Source organism: Pararge aegeria, chromosome 16, assembly GCF_905163445.1.
Source record: "Pararge aegeria chromosome 16, ilParAegt1.1, whole genome shotgun sequence".
NCBI classification, from domain to species: domain Eukaryota; kingdom Metazoa; phylum Arthropoda; class Insecta; order Lepidoptera; family Nymphalidae; genus Pararge; species Pararge aegeria.
Genome location: NC_053195.1, coordinates 8,979,224 through 8,997,799, shown reverse-complemented (window position 1 = coordinate 8,997,799; position 18,576 = coordinate 8,979,224). Strand labels below are relative to the sequence as shown.

Here is an 18,576-nt window from a genome sequence, read left to right as displayed (position 1 = left end):
ACTATGTTTTCCTACGAAGTTAAAGTTTTGTTTTTATATATTTTATTAGTTATGTGCATTTTTCAATTTAAATGCACATAACTCCGAAATGTCAGAAGTGCGAGCTGGGGATCGGACTCGGTCTCCCCGAAAGTAGTCCGAAGCCCTTAACACTAAGTTATCATCACTAAAGAAGTCAGTAAAGAAGCCTTTATCGAAACTATTAATATATATCAGTGAAAGTGTTGTAAGCAGTTATGTCCTTATTCGCTAGGATATAACCTACATTTCGCTGCATTAGGAATCACGCACATGGTTAGGTAACCTGATGTCACAATAGAGGTATTGTGTTTATTTAATTTCATTCTCGATAGCTAAAGACAAATATCAGTTGAAGCTACGAGAGAAATCCTAGATAAGCATTATAGAAAATAAAATTCGGAAATCAAATCTAGTAGGTCACATTAAATTAGTAAGCATTTTCATTTTTTAATTATCTTTATGTACGAATAAGAAATATTTACGTTACGAATCAATGTAACTAATTCGAAAAGTGGGTATAATCTATATGTATAAAAATGAAATGCTGTTCGTTAGTCTCACTAAAACTCGAGAATGGCTGGACCGATTTGGCAAATTTAGGTCTTTACATATTCGTGGAAGTCGAGGGAAGGTTTAAACGGTAAGAATTCAAAATGACAACAATATTCTGCATGTTCGTCACCCAATTCCTCTTACGCAGCTGGACCGATTTGGATGAAGTTTTGTTTGTGTATTTCAATAGGATCCTGGATGAATTGAAAATAAAATTGGACCCGGTAGGTGACGCTGCTTTAGCGGGCAAGACGACATCTGTCGGTTCCGCTAGTATCTATCTTCTATATATATATATATAAAAGAGAAAGTGTGTGGGCCGTATAGGCTCCGAAACGGCTGGACCGATTTCAATGAAACTTTCAGGGAATCTCCGGATTGACTGACCTGGCGAGTAATCCTGTATAGTTTGGTGACGATCGGAGCACTCCTATTTTTGAACTGTCAAGCTTTTATTTACTATGATCATATTCTATTGTTGGGTGTACATGGGTGAAGATAATGATCTTCACCCGCTCGAGAAGAGTTTAGAAGAGAATGAATACGGAGAGAAATAAATGATTTAATATATTATAAGTCTAAAATTTAAAATTTAATGATGTAAGTTTATTGTTTAAATAAAATAAAGCAAAATCTAGCCGGCGAAGCGGGCTGGGTACGCTAGTATAATATAATAATGGCCCTTTTCCTATCAAAAACACATAATTAAAAAATCATAAGCATGGATGACGTTACAGTTACAGTAAATATGAGCTTGCTAGAAGTTTTTTACTAAGCTTTGCATCTACGTTTTCTGCGATAGCGATAGATTTACCACCGGACATTCAAATCTATTGAGATTTCTATGCTACCAGTTTTATTTTCCCCTCAATTAAGTGTTTTTACACATCTACTAAAATTCGTTTGAATTATAAATATAAATGAATTTTGTGTCAATCTGTACCACTTTTAAATTTACTGAAACCATTATTTTTATTAAAATTACACTTCGGAAAGGAAAAAAAGGTATGAGGATGCACAGTTGTATTAAGTATAAGCATTATTGAAATAGATAAATATAAAAATTAAACTTACATAATGCTACTAATCATAAAACTTCTATTTAATTTATTCTATAAAAACAAAACACTGTAGAAGATCCGGCGAAACAACCTCAATTTTTCCCCCATTGCCAAATATACTCGGAACAGAATCATGAATGAAGCACAGGGTTGATCAATGGCAAAACCTACGTCACCCCCTGTACCACGGAATCAACGTAAAGTCTGTTCTATCAATATTTACTAAGACACTGAAGTCAAATCGGCGAGCTATATTGCTCGAAAACGTTTCGTAGTAGAAGTCAAGTCGATCATCTTACAAAATCCGAGCTCGTGCATCTTTATGTTGGTCGAAGTATAAAGCGTTGTGGTGGTTGGAATTGCAGTCATTCGGACGCAAACAGAGCGCCAGTGAAGTGGTAAAAGGAATTATAAAACTTTTAAAGTGATAAATAAGAGTGTTATTAAAAAGTAAGTTTAAAGTGCTTCATAATTCAAAACAAAACCGTTACGAAAATAATACATAATTAAATTACGGATTCGACATAATTTTAAGTGGCTATTATGTGAACGTGATAAGCGTGATTCAGTATTTTTTTCTTAACAAGACGGCGAGCTTAGACCCTCATCTCTTATACCCTATTCCTGAGAGAAAGGTCTGTGCTGCCCAGCACTGGGCATTAGTGGGCTGAGGATGATATATTTTTTTTTGGCTTACAATCAGAAAAGAATAGTAATTCTTTCTTGGATCTTATCTGTTCTTGAATTTAACTTTAATAATTTTCGGAGAGTTGCATTTCGGCGTTTTTACGAACAAAATAAAGTCCAGTAACTACAAACACAAAGGGAGGTAGAGTTACTTAATTTTTGTATTGCTATAATAGGTATAAAATATCTATTTACTTTCACTTAGAAATGAAAACGAAGATATAGTGAGCCACACTAACAGTACACAATGTGTTTGAGATGCTAATCTTTCAATTCAATAGTGACAATGTTCCCAGAGTATATAAGTTTCCTTAATTCCCATACTTAGCTTAGCTGCACTTACACCATACTTATATAGTAAAACTAACTCAAGAAGACGTTCCGTCGTGTAATTTAAGAATCTCAAAAATGCCATTAGACATTTTTATAATAATGTTCATATAAATTCTATTGATTGTCTTAAAGGGGTATAGGTTTTGTAATACGTTACATAAAGCAAATCGAATACCATTTCGGAAGTTATATCACAGTTGTTACGAAAGTATGACGCACAGGTCAAACGTGCGGCGCTTACCAACGGGCAGCCTCCGGGCAACTGTGCCGGTTTTTGATGACACTGACCCCATTACCACTTTCATAATAAAAACAAAAGAGTGACAGCAATAAATTAAGATACATCGCACGGAAACGAATGTAAAGCTCGTTTTTAAATGAGATTTCACAATTTATGAACATCTATTTAGAAGATTAACATTAATATCTGTTCCTTTTTAGATTTTATCGTCATACGTAATTGTATGCAAACCTAACATGAGAAAATGCTTTCGCAGACTCACGCTTGCCTGAGTCGCAACGAAACTCCGACATTAAAGAGGCTTACATAACCGTTGTCCGCGAAAGTAAAAGTGAATCTCCGCCTACCCATGTTTCGCCATCTACACTACTCTTTACGCGTCGTTGAAAATAATACCTTAATATTTTTTCAGATCATGCGCTGGTTGACACATTTCGGCATTCTGCTATTAACTATAAGCAGCATATCTGCCGATTGGTCATGGGGCGGAGACAATTCTGATAAAAATTCGGAACAAGTTAATGATAAACCGACTGAATTATTACAAGGAGAAGAAACAGCTGAAGCGCATGAAAATAATTATAATACCACAGGCACTGTACTGGACGATATCGTTGACGAATTAGTTAGCAGCAAACAAGGGAGAAGTCTGGGAGGCTTCGATGATGTATACAGCGATCCAACAATAAAAGAAGCTTTGGACTCAGGAGATGATACTGAAGCAAGAAATTTAATAAAAAGCCGTCTCTGCACCTTAGGACTTATTCAAGTAATTCTTTTTTCAGTTCGTTATTATTTTAAATTTAACTATTAAATTGGTTTACGACATACTAGAATACGTTTCTTATACATTTATCTTTATTTAATTTAAATAAAACTATTTACAGTGTGAAGATGAAGATACCCAAGAGAAAAGGACTTATGTTTCACCTGATGATCTGATTTATGCCCAACCGGTAGACATCAAGCCAATTGGAAAACCCATTGCATCTATCGCAATACGAGGACCACCTAGAGCCTATGGGCCTCCTAAGCCGATGCTGTATCCTCCACGCCCACAAAAAATTCCTCCTCGAAGACCGGGATATGGTGGAAATATAAGGCCAGGATTTTCTGACAAATATGGTGTAGCTGGAGGCAATTTCCAATTTTCTCAAAGCAATAGCGCTTATAATGGATTTGATACTAACTATGTAACGAAACCACCGATGTATGCTAACAATGAACCCTATAACTTTGAAAACTCAAAACCCAATAATTATAATAAAGTGCCAACATCTGGACACAATACTAAGACTGAAATAGTGCAGCAGCATGTTCATCATCATTATGTGCACGAGGACAGTGACAAGAAGCCTCAAGTTATAATAAAGCCTGTAGCTATACCAGTCGGATCTGTGGGTCATTTAGCATCCCAGTTACACAACCAAGAATCATCTGATATTATAACATCGTCAGGAGGAGACTTCAACGCTGTCTCTTCAGGAGGATTTAAGCCCATGACTGGCGGCTTTTCTCACAGCGTTAAACCAATTTATGAAACGGACACTGTATATGGATCGCAATATGGGCACAGTGCCTTTAATAAAGTTGGCACTAATATCCTCAATCAAGGATTACCCAATCAATTTGCTAATAATGCTTTTGAAGATCAAAAGTACGGAAACTCTTTAGGCAATTACGCGTCTCAAAATGGAGAATTTTACAAAAAGGAACTGAACGTAGGATCTAGTAACAGTTTATATAATCAAGGTCCAGCAACATTCGGCCAAAATAATCTTTACCAACAAAATTACCATGAAGCTAAAGCACAAGGATTTGAATGTGTATGTGTAAACTACGATCAATGTCCAAGCCAAGAAATTATTGGACGCAGAGATGATTTGTATCTTCCAATAGATCCTCGTAATAAAGAAAGTGAAATTGTAGCTCTGACTGAGGAACAGCTGGATTCTATAAACAAAACATCCGTAGATGCACAGCTCAGTCAAAATAATACTGAAGTTAAAGAAATTACTAAAAGAGACGTCAATGATGTTAAAGACAAAGAATCAACTAAGGAAATTGAACCGGTAAGTGGAATATTCATAATTAACCATTATATTATAACTTCAATAATACACACTTTGTACCATTCCTGTCCTTTACTTACCTTACCTTAAATTCTTTCAACAATATCAAATAGAAATCTGGGGTAACCTATGGTATTTTATTTCGATGTTCGTATGTTCATTGTACATATTCACTTAAAATACCTAAAAAGAACAACTAAACAAAGGGCACTTTCATAATTCTAACACTCAATTAAAAAGTATTTTAAAACAAACATAAATTACTGCAGCGCCTCCTTGGGTTGACTGGTTTCGGTGAAAATGGCGGTAATAACAAGAAACAAGTGCAGCCTACGTTTGGTGTCTCTTTTGGGTTGCCCCAGCCTTCCCACGGCTATCCTATAAATCCTTACAACTCAAACCCCATATATAATCCCTATGGCCCCGCATTGAACGGCGGAGGTATTAATCTCGGTTTACTATCTGTGAATCCTTTATTGGCTGTGCAAGTTACGAAAAATGACTATGGTGAAAAAATAGTAAAACCTTTTGTCAATTTACACGTAACTCCAAATGAGCACGTTGTTAATAAACTGGGCCACCTATTTCACGAAAAGAAGCAATATCTCTTAAACAAGCACGAGCATTTTCACCATTATAATCCCTATTCTTACAACCCGCATTTACATAGACCAATTCAACCCCCATATGCATACCCAGCACACCCGCCGCATTATATTCCAAAACCACCAATTTATTCACCACACTATTCAAATTATGAACATAGTCACTATCGGGAAAATCCACAAAATAATCTAGAAGGACCATCAGGTAATGAGGATTACTATGACGATGACAATGATAATAATTACGATGGTTCAGTCGATCATAATCCCCATTATGGTAGTTACGGCTTTGAAAGATCTGCGAATACTAGTGCTGACAAAAGAGGCGTTAACTACGCGAACAGGTATGCATATGCGCGATCCTTTACCGTCCCTTCTAATCCTGGGGCAAACCGGGGAGGCCAAGCAATTCGGTTTCCTGAGAAAAGGAAGAAAAGAGAAATCTCCAAAGAAGCTTCTATATCCAAATTTATTGAAGAGGTAACAAATTATCATTTTATATATCGCAATGCACGAGGTATTATTTTATTTAAAATTTTATTCATTTCTCCAGCGTCAAGGATACTTCGGTGGTCGGCCACAAATTCCACAATGTCAGCAAAACCAGGTGTGCTGTCGTCGCCCTCTTCGACCACAGGCATCTAACCGCGGTCAGTGCGGAATAAGACACTCGCAAGGCATCAATGGCAGAATAAAGACACCATCCTACGTAGACGGTGACAGCGAATTCGGAGAATATCCATGGCAGGCTGCTATATTAAAGAAGGATCCTAAAGAGTCAGTTTATGTCTGTGGAGGAACACTGATTGATGGGCTTCATATTATGACAGCAGCACATTGTATAAAATCGTAAGTATCTATAAATCTACATAAGTATGTTATCCTGCCTGACTGATCGACAACGCACGGCCTAAGCCCGAGACTAGAAAGATCAAAAATTTTGGCAACGGAATGGCTTAATTTATTCCTTCCATATAGGAAAAGTTTTATTTTGCAGACGAAAAGTATATTGGTCACTGTCAAAAATGTACAAAAATTGAGACTTCAATATCTAAATCTAGGAAATAAATTTTAAAATTAAGAAAAAACATTATATATATGTCCTTAAATAGATGTTAATAAGTAAAATTTGTAGAACTTATTAAATATACACATTGCATGCTGCGGTAACATTAAGTAATTTGTTCACTACAATTAAGTCTTTTCTTATACAGACACCAAGGATTCGAGCTGAGGGTACGCTTAGGTGAATGGGATGTCAATCATGATGTTGAATTCTATCCATACATCGAAAGAGACGTTATTTCCGTACACGTGCATCCTCAATACTACGCTGGGACATTAGACAACGATCTTGCTATTCTAAAACTAGATCACCCAGTAGAATGGACCAAGTATCCTCACATTAGCCCCGCCTGCTTGCCTGATAAATACACCGAATACGCTGGACAAAGATGTTGGACTACCGGCTGGGGAAAAGACGCGTTCGGCTCTAACGGAAAATACCAAAACATTCTTAAAGAGGTTGATGTACCTGTGCTTCCTCATGGACAATGCCAACAACAACTGCGACAGACGCGCTTAGGTTACAACTATGAACTTAATCCAGGGTTCATTTGTGCCGGTGGTGAAGATGGAAAAGACGCTTGCAAAGGTGACGGCGGCGGTCCGTTGGTGTGCGAACGTAGCGGCACTTGGCAATTAGTTGGTGTCGTTTCATGGGGCATTGGATGCGGCCAGGCTGGCGTCCCCGGCGTGTATGTGAAAGTTGCTCACTACCTAGACTGGATTTCGCAGATCACGGGGAAATTCTCCCATTATTAAGTTAAATAGAAACATTTTCATCGAAATGCTTCTGTATAATATTCTAAGAATATTCCAGTGAACTTTAGGAAGTAGACATTATTTAAATTTTTAATTTATTATTTACCTTTGGACGGTAATGTCCAGAGATGTTAAGTAAATGCTTGTGCAGTTATTTTGTAAAATAAAACAAATAAATATAATAATAAACATATATCCTTTTTTAATTGGAGAGGCCCATAGCTTATTGTCAGTAGGTTTTCATTAATTCTCTACAGTTTTTCTTGAGGTTTATCCACTGGGTTTATCGTTCATCGTCGATGGTAGAAGGATAAATCACATAAGAAGTAATGGTCTTCATTATCTGGCGTGTATTGAATGATACTCTATTCATGAAGAAGATATTTTATTAACGGCCAACTGCAGGGCAAATGACGTACACACTCGAGCGCAAGGAGTCATCATAGGGTTCTGAGTTGGAGACCATGGCCATTTCTTAATCAGAGACCAGAGTGGAGACCATGGGCATATCTAAATCAGACTAGTTTTAATGTCCTTGGTTTTAAAGACAGGAAAAAACCCATCTGGATTGCAACAGTTCCAAAGAGCATCCGATATTATTGGATCTGAAGGGCTACAGTTCAAGAAAAACTTAAATATTGACAGACAGCTGGGAATGAAACCGCTTTAATTGTTTATACATGTAGTTTTTAGGATGAATCCCTGCTTAAGACGCTGACTTAGTGTCTTGAAGTTTTTTCCTCATTTTTCGCCTTTAACTATTGATGTCCCATCCGTATTTAGTAACGATCCATGAAAAAACTTACACAATCACACCTCAGATTTTGTTTTGGGAATGGTAAGCATTCTAGATACACGGATCATCATCATATCAACCCAATACCGGCTCACTACAGGGCACGGGTCTCCTTAGTAAGAAGCGCTTAAGGCAATAGTCCACCACGCTGGCCAAGTGCGGATTGGTGGACTGATACACGGATACTTTTCCATTTTTGCCGCCAACACGCTACGAATAATAAATGACCTACATAATATCTTAGTCAAAATAGTGTTAAGTTATTTGTCACATTTGTTTTGTCACACTTCAACTTACAGCACCTTTCATGAACGTCATCATGTCAGAACTTGATAAAACACTGCGTTACTAAAAAGACTCCAACGCTACCTAGATTAATCTGCTCATGCAAGGAGGCTGCAAACAATAAACTTATAAAAAAATATATTTATAAAAACATCAAATTTCGATTTGTCACAAGACCCTTAAGTCACTAACGAATTTATGCACGGATAAGCCGATATCTATAGGTTATTACGGTACTTAATTTGGTTAATTAATCAATAGTCTGCCTCTATTTGTTCAGCAAATCTCAAGGTACGTTGTTCCAAAATCCAATTCGCGACTCACAATGGCCGGGAAAGCAAGTGATCGTAAAGGCAAGTCCGGAAAAGACGCGAAATCAGCGGCGAATGAGAAGAGTGAAACTGTGACAGCTTTCACATTGCCAGACAGTCTACCTTGTTCCGAAATAGATTTTCCATTATTAATTAGGAAGAGGCATACGGCCAATTGGAACGAAATTGTTGAAGAAAGTAACAATAATTATAAAGAAATTGAAGAATACGCGCAAAGCAAAAGAGAAGTAACACCAAAACCACCATTTCAGAGTTAGTTCCTTTCCACTTATTTAACGTAATAAGTTTAACTGCTACTGCTGAGCTAATATTCTATAATGCTGCTGAAAATACAACACCTCAAGGTTTAATTTGACGGCCCAAGTAGAAGGCTTACCTGATGTTAAGGCAAAACTTCGCAGGGCATGCAAGGAACTCGTCGTATAGAGTGCCGCCCTGTGTCCAGTATTAACCTGTAGGTTTAAGCCTCGGGCAACAACGATTTTAGACCGGAATTCAGCACTGCAACAATGCAGCTTGACGGCAGAATTAGGCATGGCGGTAACATTAACCAGCTTTAGGACAAAAAGCTCTACTGTTCAGATTCTTAGATAATATTCTTCTTGAGCTGTGTTTTACGCCATTGGTGGCCTGGAAGAGATCGCTATGTAGCGATAAGGCCGCAGAATTGTATACTTTTCGTTTAATTATTTTATACAATTTCTCTGTAGGTATGTTTATGTCCTGTACAATAAAAGTGTATTCATTCATTCATAAAAATTGGCACGCCACACAGTTTCAGAGGGTGAATTCGATTAAAGTGGTAAAAAAGGCTCTTAATCAGCCTTAATGGTAAAAGTTATATCGGCCTCCTTATCGGATTGACCGTGTACAATCTCCGGCACGCACATTATGATCTCTAAGGTGTGTGAAGTCTACCAATCATCACATTGCCAGCGTCATGGACAAGGCCCTCCTTACGGTTCTCCTTATTCTGAACTCGTGCCCTTGAGATGGCCGGTGATGGGTTGATAACGATGAATCCGGACAGCCCATCGTAGTAAACGAAAGGAACTTCCCGTTATAGGTACAATAAGGCCCATAGGGTATTTGACTGCTTTTAGAAAATCGATTGAAATTGACAGTAATGCTTTGTTAATGCTACTAATAAATGTATCATTATCATCATCAAAATTCAAATTCAAAATCATCATCATCATCATCATCATAAAAACCCATTACCGGCCCATTACAGGGCACGGGTCTCTTCCCACAATGAGAAAAGAGGTAAAGGCCGTAGTCCACCACGTTGGCCCAGTGCGGATTGGCACGCTGGCCCAGTGCGGATTGGAATAAATAAATGTATATTTCAACATAATTTACAGAATTATACACAAAAATAAATACATAAAATCCTTGTGACTATGCAAGCATGCATGCGTGTGTTAAAAAAATATAAAGAAATGATGGACCAGGTATTCACTTATTAACTATAATACTAACAATGTTCAGGATGGCACTTAGATCTATCATTAATTAACAGTATTATTGAAGCTAAATACCTAGTTTCTTAGCAGTAATTATTTATTCTTCCTTCCTATTAAAGTATTCATTTTATAAAAGACATCATTAAAGCCCACCAACCTGCTTTAGAGCAGTGTTGTGGGTCTGTAAACCTATAAACTATAAACCTGACTTCCCAAGGAGTGTAATAAAACAACTGGACTGACTCTTATACTGTATATTAGGCTTCTCTATAATTCATATTACTTGTTACCTTTAAATGACTTTACTACCAGTTCGGAATGCTGTCTTCGGCAGAGAAGACCACTGGCAAGAAACTCTACCGTTGCTCTTTTATTCAATCAAAACAACTTATAAACACAATTACAACATTGTCATATGTAATAACGCTAGGCCCCTTGATACAAGACATATTTTAAGACAGGTCAAACATAACTACTATTATCACTTATAACATCAGGACTTTTGGAACAAGTTGTTTGTATAGAGCAACCTCTGCTACATAAACTGTCTGTATAAAATAATGCTAACCCAAAGGATGAGATATACTTATCTGATGCAACATCAGGTACAACCATAGTACCAACAACTTTTAACAACTCCCATCCCCAGTACATACAACTCTTGTTTCGCCACAACAATATTTCGGTATATCGTTTTCATATCATTGCAAATCATCTATTGCCAATTTGTAACGTTCTTTCCACAATACTTTACTTAATCTCCTTTTCTCAATTCATTAATTAAAATCCGTGCTAACTTTTCTTTCCCGCCAATCGATCTTGTCAAACTCGCGTCTCCCGCCATAGATCGTATACTTTTCTTTGACAGTCTACTAAAGTCCATTATTCTATTTTCAATACATTATCAATGAGTATACAAACTATGATTTGTTGATACATTTAATATAATCATCGGGTTTATCATAGATAACGTGCTGTAATTCCCTATTTCCTAACACGTGCATGTGGATCAAGCGAATGACAAACGTAAACATTCTGGTATAACTACAGTATCGCCATAAAACATTAACAATAATGTGCAATGCTAAAATCTAATAAAAGTTACCTAACTCCGTAGCTCGGAAAACGTTGAGCCGTTGATCCCAGACGACACAAAAATGACGTGATAAAATCATAAAGGATTGCAATTTTACCTTAGCCCTTTCCTACCACATGGAAGCGTAGTGGGTCTAAGTTATGCATCAGATTGGAGCCTGTACATAAGGCTGCATATGATCATAACGTTGAATGTTTTTCAGTGTCTGGGTGTTTATATGTATGTATAAATTCATAAAAATATTCATCAGTCACCTTAGTACACAGAACACAAGCTACGCTTACTATGAGGCTAAATGGCGATGTGTGTATTGTCGTAGTATATTTATTTATTTATTCATTTATTTAAAGATAGGAGTTTTAGTGGGAGGGAAAAAGAAAGTGTTCAATTAGTCATTTTTAATAGAAGCGTTTTGTTTTAGCACATATTTTGATTGCCATATTAAAATTGTGTTTCCTATTATTACCACTAAGTCTGATAAAACCTAGAAAGCTGTTTGTAAGTGTTCCAAGGAAAATCAATAAAGACATATTGGCTTTCCCTGGAACATGGTAGAGGTGGTTGGTATATTAATTAAAACAAGAAAAAGCAACAAAATTAGTAGAAATAATCCAACATATACGAATAATATAACATAACACGGTGATTAAAGATTGTGATCAGTTCAATACAAAAACTAAAATTTTAAAATGAGACATAGTTTTCTACTATATATATTTCAAATATGTCCAGTCAAATACCGTACCGTAATGAGTTTATGGAAATCTAACTAGGAAAAAAAACTAGAAATGTACGAGTTAAGTAGGTACTATGGATATCATACCTACTATCATAAGATGTATAGAACTAGGTACTTGACATAAATACCTTTTTTTCAGAAACCGAATGCGATTATATTGCAAATGAAGTTTATGTGTATCTTATACCAGCTTTGGAAGAAACTTTAAATAAAGCAGTTATATGGGACGCCTTAAAAATTCAAAAATGCTTTTTTAACGGAATCGATCATATTGCACAGGTAATAGCAAAAAAAAATGCAAAATTAGCAGTCATCAAAATACTAAAATTAACTAATAGTTATTGTGTATATAATTTTAATTGCAGCTTTTATGGAACAACAACCCCCGACACCCTTACCGTAAACTCAATAATTGTTATTTATTTAATATGCCATGGGTTCGAGAATTCCTAAAGAAAAAGTAAGTTTTTTCTTAAAACACTGTTATGCCAATGATATCATCTGATGGTCATAAATATTAAATCTGGCGGCGTTTTCATGCTAAGCTTTCCTGATATAATAGTCATGCGATTATTAAAGCTGACAGGTGTAAAACAAGCGCTAAAAAGTGCAGCAAAACTGAACGGATCTGCCAAAGATATACCAAGGCTCCATTGCCAATAAGGCACAAGTACCAAAGCAGCCGATTGATTAGAAATGCGGTTTTAACGAATCTGCTAGTAAGAGATCCGAGCAACACCTATTGAAGCTAACATAGTTCAACTGTCAGGCTTTGTTGCAAAATTAGCCTCTTCGCAATTTGAATAGAAACAATTATAAATTGCAAAGTCAACATCTCTTGAAGATGCTCCGGTTTCACGGCGAAACATGCGTAGAGGGTAAATTGCTGAAGATCTGTTTGGTGTGCAGTATAAAGAATGAATAAATTATAAATTACACCATACAGATTCCCCTGCTTTTCGCGGAGTATAGCAAATTAAGCCTAATTTTCATTATCTACGCAAATTCATTATATTATGTATAGTATGTACTGTGACAATCCGCCATGGCCGTCCACTAATCCGAACTGGACCAGCGTGGTGGACTAGGCCTTTAACCCCTTCACATTGTTGGAGGAGACTCGTGCCATTTTGTGGGCCGGTAATGCGTTGAATGTGATTTACTAGTCACTTCAAACAGACAGACTTAACGTTGCAGAATTGCTTATATTAACTAGGCATACTCGAAGAAAATGAAATATATTAAAATACGGTCCTTTTCAACTTCGTCCGTCTATAAATCAAACACAGAGTTTTTTAAATCGGACCAGTAGTTCCTGAGCTTATCGCGTTCAAGTAAACAATAAACAAGCCAACAAAAGCTTTATATAATGTAAAATTGGGAATAAATAAATAAATATTAGTAAAAGATAAACAAATTTTGTCCACCAATCCGCACTGGGCCAGCATGGTAGACTACGGCCATAACGCCTCCTACCTCAGTGTGGTAGGAGACCGATGCCCTGTAGTGGGACGGTAATAATGGCTTTATATGATGATATAAATTTTGATTTCGGAATCTATAGCGAATAGCATGTACCTATCTCATGAATATGAGATAATTGCATTAAAGATTTTTTATTATTATCTCACAAATCTGAATGGATAAATCATTTTCCATTATTCTTCGTGGCGGGAAGTGTAAGGGTCAGATGACTGTATTTACTGACGCGAATACAAACTTTGTCGATTCAAATGGTCATGACATAAATCTATTTATCAGTCCTCGGCCATACTACCCAAAATCCTGGTTATGGCCCGAGGAATATGCAGCTACACTGATACAGAAAACGGTCCGCCAATACTTCGTTCAACGAGAAGAAGAAGTCCAAGAGATGCGCGATTTCTGGAAGGTAATTAAGATCTGATGGCTTACCATCGCTTATAGAGATGCATTACTTTAAATTGCCGTTACTACCCTGATCATTTAATATAAGCAATGATTCAAATTCAAAATTTCTTTATTGTAGGCCTATCACAGGCACTTATGAAGCGTTCATACATATATGTTTACATAATTGTAAGGGGATGGTGATAACTTCGTTCGCCAACTTAAACCTAAAGCTACGAGGGTTCCAAACGCGCCCTGGTCTAAGAGCCCACAACAAACTTAGCCGGTTATTTTGTTTTTTGATATCACCATCTCACAGTAAATTTATATTAAGCTATGAAGCTAGAGCAATTTACACCCAAGTTTTTTTATCGTTTAAGTAATCCTTTATATTATAATAGGCTTTTTCTGTAAGCTTACGTTTTATATAAACTTTGAACATATTGAGAGACATCTCAAAGATTTCATTTGGTAATTTGTTATAAAATAATATACAATTTCCCTTGGCTGAATTTTGCAATTTTGTGTAGCCTAGTAAACTGCACAACGAGTTTATTTTGTTTCTAATATAAATATTGTTACAGTCCATTTTTATTTTTTCTATTCATTTTTATGGACATAAATTAAATTTTCAAATATGTACTTACTATGCATCGTCATTATTTTAACTTCTTTAAATTTATCCCTTAATGACTCTCTTGGGCCCATTTTATATATCGCACGAACAGCCCTTTTCTGCAGGACGAAAATAGAATCTATATCAGTAGGACATAATGCTGTGAAAATAACTAAAATACACAAGCCTAGCAGTTTCTTTATTTGTCATATGTCTTTTTAACCGCGTATGCTGCAGAACTAAGTCTGTTCGCGAAATTATTTATATGTGGTTTAAATTAAAAATATCACTTACTTTAACGGTGAAGGAAAAATATCGTGAGGAAACCTGCATGCCTGGGAGGTTCGCCATAACGTTCTCTAAAGGTGTGTGAAGTCTACCAATACACACTGGGCCAGCTTGGTGGAGTGCGGCCTAAACCCCGTGCTCTGAGTGGGCCGGTTATGGGATGATGATGAGGATGACAATCTCATGTCCCAGACACATAATTAATTAACTAATTAGTCACGTAAACTAATAAGTCATTACGTTTATCCACCCTAAATCAGTCACTTTAGGGTGATAAACTAGAAAATATTCATCGCGTCTTCTCGTGAAATTTTAGATTAACGTAATAGAATAATTAGGGGCTTACCATGATATTTTATTGCAATATTATTTGGAGATTACGGTTATTTAGAACATCACTACAATTAGAATGATAATAATTCTGAAAGAGAAAATCAAGCCAGAACGCCTGAACGGATCTAGATGAAATTTGGCACGGAGTCTGGAATAGCACAAATGCTTATAACTCTGTAAAAGATGTTAGGTGTGATACATTTGATCACAACTACTCGAACGTATTCGTGAGTTCATCAGTTCATATTAAAATATTAAATAATCCTGATTTAAGTGACAACAGATACTAGTTATACATTTTGTATAATGAACGCATCAGAAGTGCCATATATGTGCCTATTTGAACAAATAAATAATCGACTATGATATACTTTTCCAATTTTACACCAAAAATACAGTATTCTCAGTACCTGCTTGAAGTTAAGAAATTGGTGCTGTCCACGTCACGCCACAGAGATCACTTTTAGTCTTCTGTCTCAGTTATTACAATAATCGTTGAAGGCGCCAAATCTCAAGACTCTAAAGTGTGAAGGGTCTTGGAATTCAATCCTTTTACAATAGTATAGACTTTGACCCTTGCTGACTCATGAATTTTAAATAAGCAGACGATAAAGACTTTGTATACGAGAAAGAACCTAAGTTTTGCTAATCAAATTAAATCATTAACTTTCAGAAATTGGAAGTAGAGCAAAACCTTCCAGAAATGGACATTAATCCATATTTAGCCAAGAAGTTCGCCTCACAGCATGTTTTTACTAAAAAGTAGTATTGAAAGAAATTAAACAATATAATATCTATAGCTAAGTGTTTATATTAATAGTTCTTTATTATTTGAAGGGACCATTGATATTTCTAAACTGCTAAAAGTATCTGCAGTCTATTTCATAAGGTTTTCTCAAGTGACACTCCCTCATATAGAGAAGGACTCACAGGTTTTCCAAGACCCATAGTAAATTGAACTGTGGGTTTCTCATTACCTTTTGCAATTCTTTGTACCCTATTGGGGCTATGTTTATATGATAAAGGTAGAACAAAGTCTTTCACAACCTGAAAATAAAATAATTACATAAATTAGTGCCACTCTCCAGTTAGAAGTTAAAGACGTGTGTTTGTTATATATGGAACTAGTAAGGACTTTTTATTTTAATAGATAGCCTAAGAGACTAACTAAATAAAAAATGAAGGGTTATCTATACTTATATTAGAAATGCCAATTTGAAATAATGTTTGACGAAGTCGCACTCAAAAAAAAATATTTCAACGGATATTGGCAAAATCTTGCTTCCAATCAGTTGATCCCATAACCCATCTGGCAATAGAAGGCGGCAATAAGTACAAGAGTACAAGTAGTCTCAACAGTATAAATATAGGTTAAGGAATCATGGAACAGGTTGTGGTAAATACTAGTGACATGACAGCATAAAGAGCAATCTTACCTCTAATCCTTTTTTCTCATGATCTTTCACAATGAACTTTTTCATAAGGGGTGGCATTTCAACAGTATTTGGCAGAATGTCTATTGTCCTTTTATGATCGGTAGATTGCAACAAGAGTGCTTCTTCGTCCTTGGGAATTAGCTTGTAATCAGGCTTGTATGATGTACGGTATATTTCTGTTAGCTTTGGCAGGGTTCTGCCTCGGAAGGTTTTTTCTACCCAAACGCGAACTCTTCGTCGTTCCTGAAATATGTAAAAAATTCCAAGTCAGGCAGATATTTTGCTGAAATCTATAACCATTCAAACAATGTTAAATCATATTGAATAATTTAACATTGTTTGAATGTATTGCTTGAATACATTTATATACATAACTCTGACAACTAAGAGGCGTGCTCAGGATTGCACCCCTGAAAGGCATGCTGAAGTAGGCTATCACTTCTTTAATCTCAAATATTTCATAATCTTTACTATTATTAAATGTCAGTTTTATAATAGTCAGGTTTGTTACATATATTTGAATCAACCAGTGAACAGATCTTGATGAAATTTGGCACCCAGCTTGCAACTTGGAGATGGGCTCAAATTAGTATTCCTGGAAAAGTAGCTGGTAAAAGTTAACAGGAATTTAAAAATCAGCATTTGTTACCATCTTGGTGAATATACAATAGAAATAGTTTGCATCCTAGAGATACATTACCACCATAGGTTTCCTGTGGAATTATTAAAACCCAATAATCTATAAAGTGATATATGAAGCCTAACATCCTAGTGTTGGTTTATGCTGTAAAATCTCTCCCAAATAAGAGACCAGGCCTGAGCCCAGCGATGGCACATTTTAAGGCTACATAATTTCTACATTTTTATATGATAGATATATATATATATATATCTCTATATCTCTATATACAAATTATAGAAATATACTTGTTATTACAGACATTAACAGACATTCAACACAGTAAGAGGAGTACCGGCTGGATAACGTCAGAGGGATGAAGTTGTTTAGGATAAGAGAAGAGCATATGATAAGCAATAGGAGGATAAGAGGATATGCCTTCCTTCTAGCCAAATTGGCAATAAAAAGTACCAAACTATAATAACCACACTTACTTCATGAGGGCATGTTTGAACTTTCGTAATCTTCATAAAACTTGCTTCAGGATAACGTTCGAATACAGAACGAACTATCAGCCTTCCCACTCCATAATTCTTAAGACTTCCAACAATTTCCCATAACGTTTTACCCTTAAAATTTGTAGTTCTACCAACATATTTAATTACAGGCGACGACATTGTTCGCTAAATATTGTAAGGTTCTCAGGTACGTAGACACTGTATATTCTTTAATTATACAATTTTTTAGCGCTGTTGAATTAATTATTTTAATTATAATTATTTCGACATTCGACGAGAAATAAGAATTTCACCACAGAACAATATTACATAGACACCGGGTGCCACAAATATTAATGTTGTCTTTTAATCTGTCCTCTTCAGGACTTGCAAAGATCATTGACCATACAGCCCTCAAAATTTTAACTTACCGTAGGTAGCTCATAGATTGACTTGACACAGGTTAACTAAATGTCAAGTCGTGACGAATATACAGTTTCATGCGGGAATGGGGAATATAATCGATCGATTTATAAAGGCCTGTAATGTGTTTTATAGGATATTGATCTTCTTCTGTTCCTTGGCCGGTCTCCGTACTTCGTTGTAGGTATGGCCGCTGGAGCGACTCCCCATAGGGTATCGATATATTCACCTATAGCATAAAATAAGGTAAAACATAGGTTGGCTAGGTAGTTACGCTTTACTATCTAAGTACCCTTTCTACCGTGACAGTGACAGCAACAACAGTGACGACCAAATAACATAAGCCCCTGTAAGAGAGAGACTACTTTGGTAATGTCCTATAAAT

At 36.0% G+C, this 18,576-nt stretch overlaps 3 protein-coding genes across 3 annotated transcripts in view; 2 read left to right on the top strand and 1 right to left on the bottom strand.

Moving 5' to 3' along the window:
• The window catches only part of LOC120630336, a 32,833-nt gene extending 25,385 nt beyond the window's left edge, over positions 1 to 7,448 (top strand). The window contains exons 2-6 of the mRNA XM_039899533.1: positions 3,308 to 3,664; positions 3,783 to 4,967; positions 5,237 to 6,052; positions 6,126 to 6,226; positions 6,787 to 7,448. Coding sequence (XP_039755467.1) covers positions 3,308 to 3,664; positions 3,783 to 4,967; positions 5,237 to 6,052; positions 6,126 to 6,226; positions 6,787 to 7,396 — 3,069 coding nt within the window. The 3' untranslated portion in view covers positions 7,397 to 7,448. The remainder of the gene's footprint in view (positions 1 to 3,307; positions 3,665 to 3,782; positions 4,968 to 5,236; positions 6,053 to 6,125; positions 6,227 to 6,786) is intronic.
• A 1,246-nt stretch (positions 7,449 to 8,694) lies between these two features.
• LOC120630338 (IQ domain-containing protein K-like) lies at positions 8,695 to 15,984 on the top strand. The gene is made up of 5 exons (XM_039899535.1): positions 8,695 to 9,061; positions 12,250 to 12,389; positions 12,476 to 12,570; positions 13,872 to 14,001; positions 15,890 to 15,984. The coding sequence occupies exons 1-5, from the start codon at positions 8,803 to 8,805 to the stop codon at positions 15,980 to 15,982; spliced, it is 717 nt and encodes a 238-aa protein (XP_039755469.1). The 5' UTR covers positions 8,695 to 8,802; the 3' UTR covers positions 15,983 to 15,984.
• Positions 15,985 to 16,009: 25 nt separating this feature from the next.
• On the bottom strand, positions 16,010 to 18,124 carry LOC120630340. Its single transcript, XM_039899538.1, has 3 exons — positions 17,766 to 18,124; positions 16,653 to 16,895; positions 16,010 to 16,263 (listed from the first exon to the last, which is right to left on the bottom strand). The coding sequence occupies exons 1-3, from the start codon at positions 17,946 to 17,948 to the stop codon at positions 16,099 to 16,101; spliced, it is 591 nt and encodes a 196-aa protein (XP_039755472.1). The 5' UTR covers positions 17,949 to 18,124; the 3' UTR covers positions 16,010 to 16,098.
• Between the last annotated feature and the right edge of the window lie 452 nt (positions 18,125 to 18,576).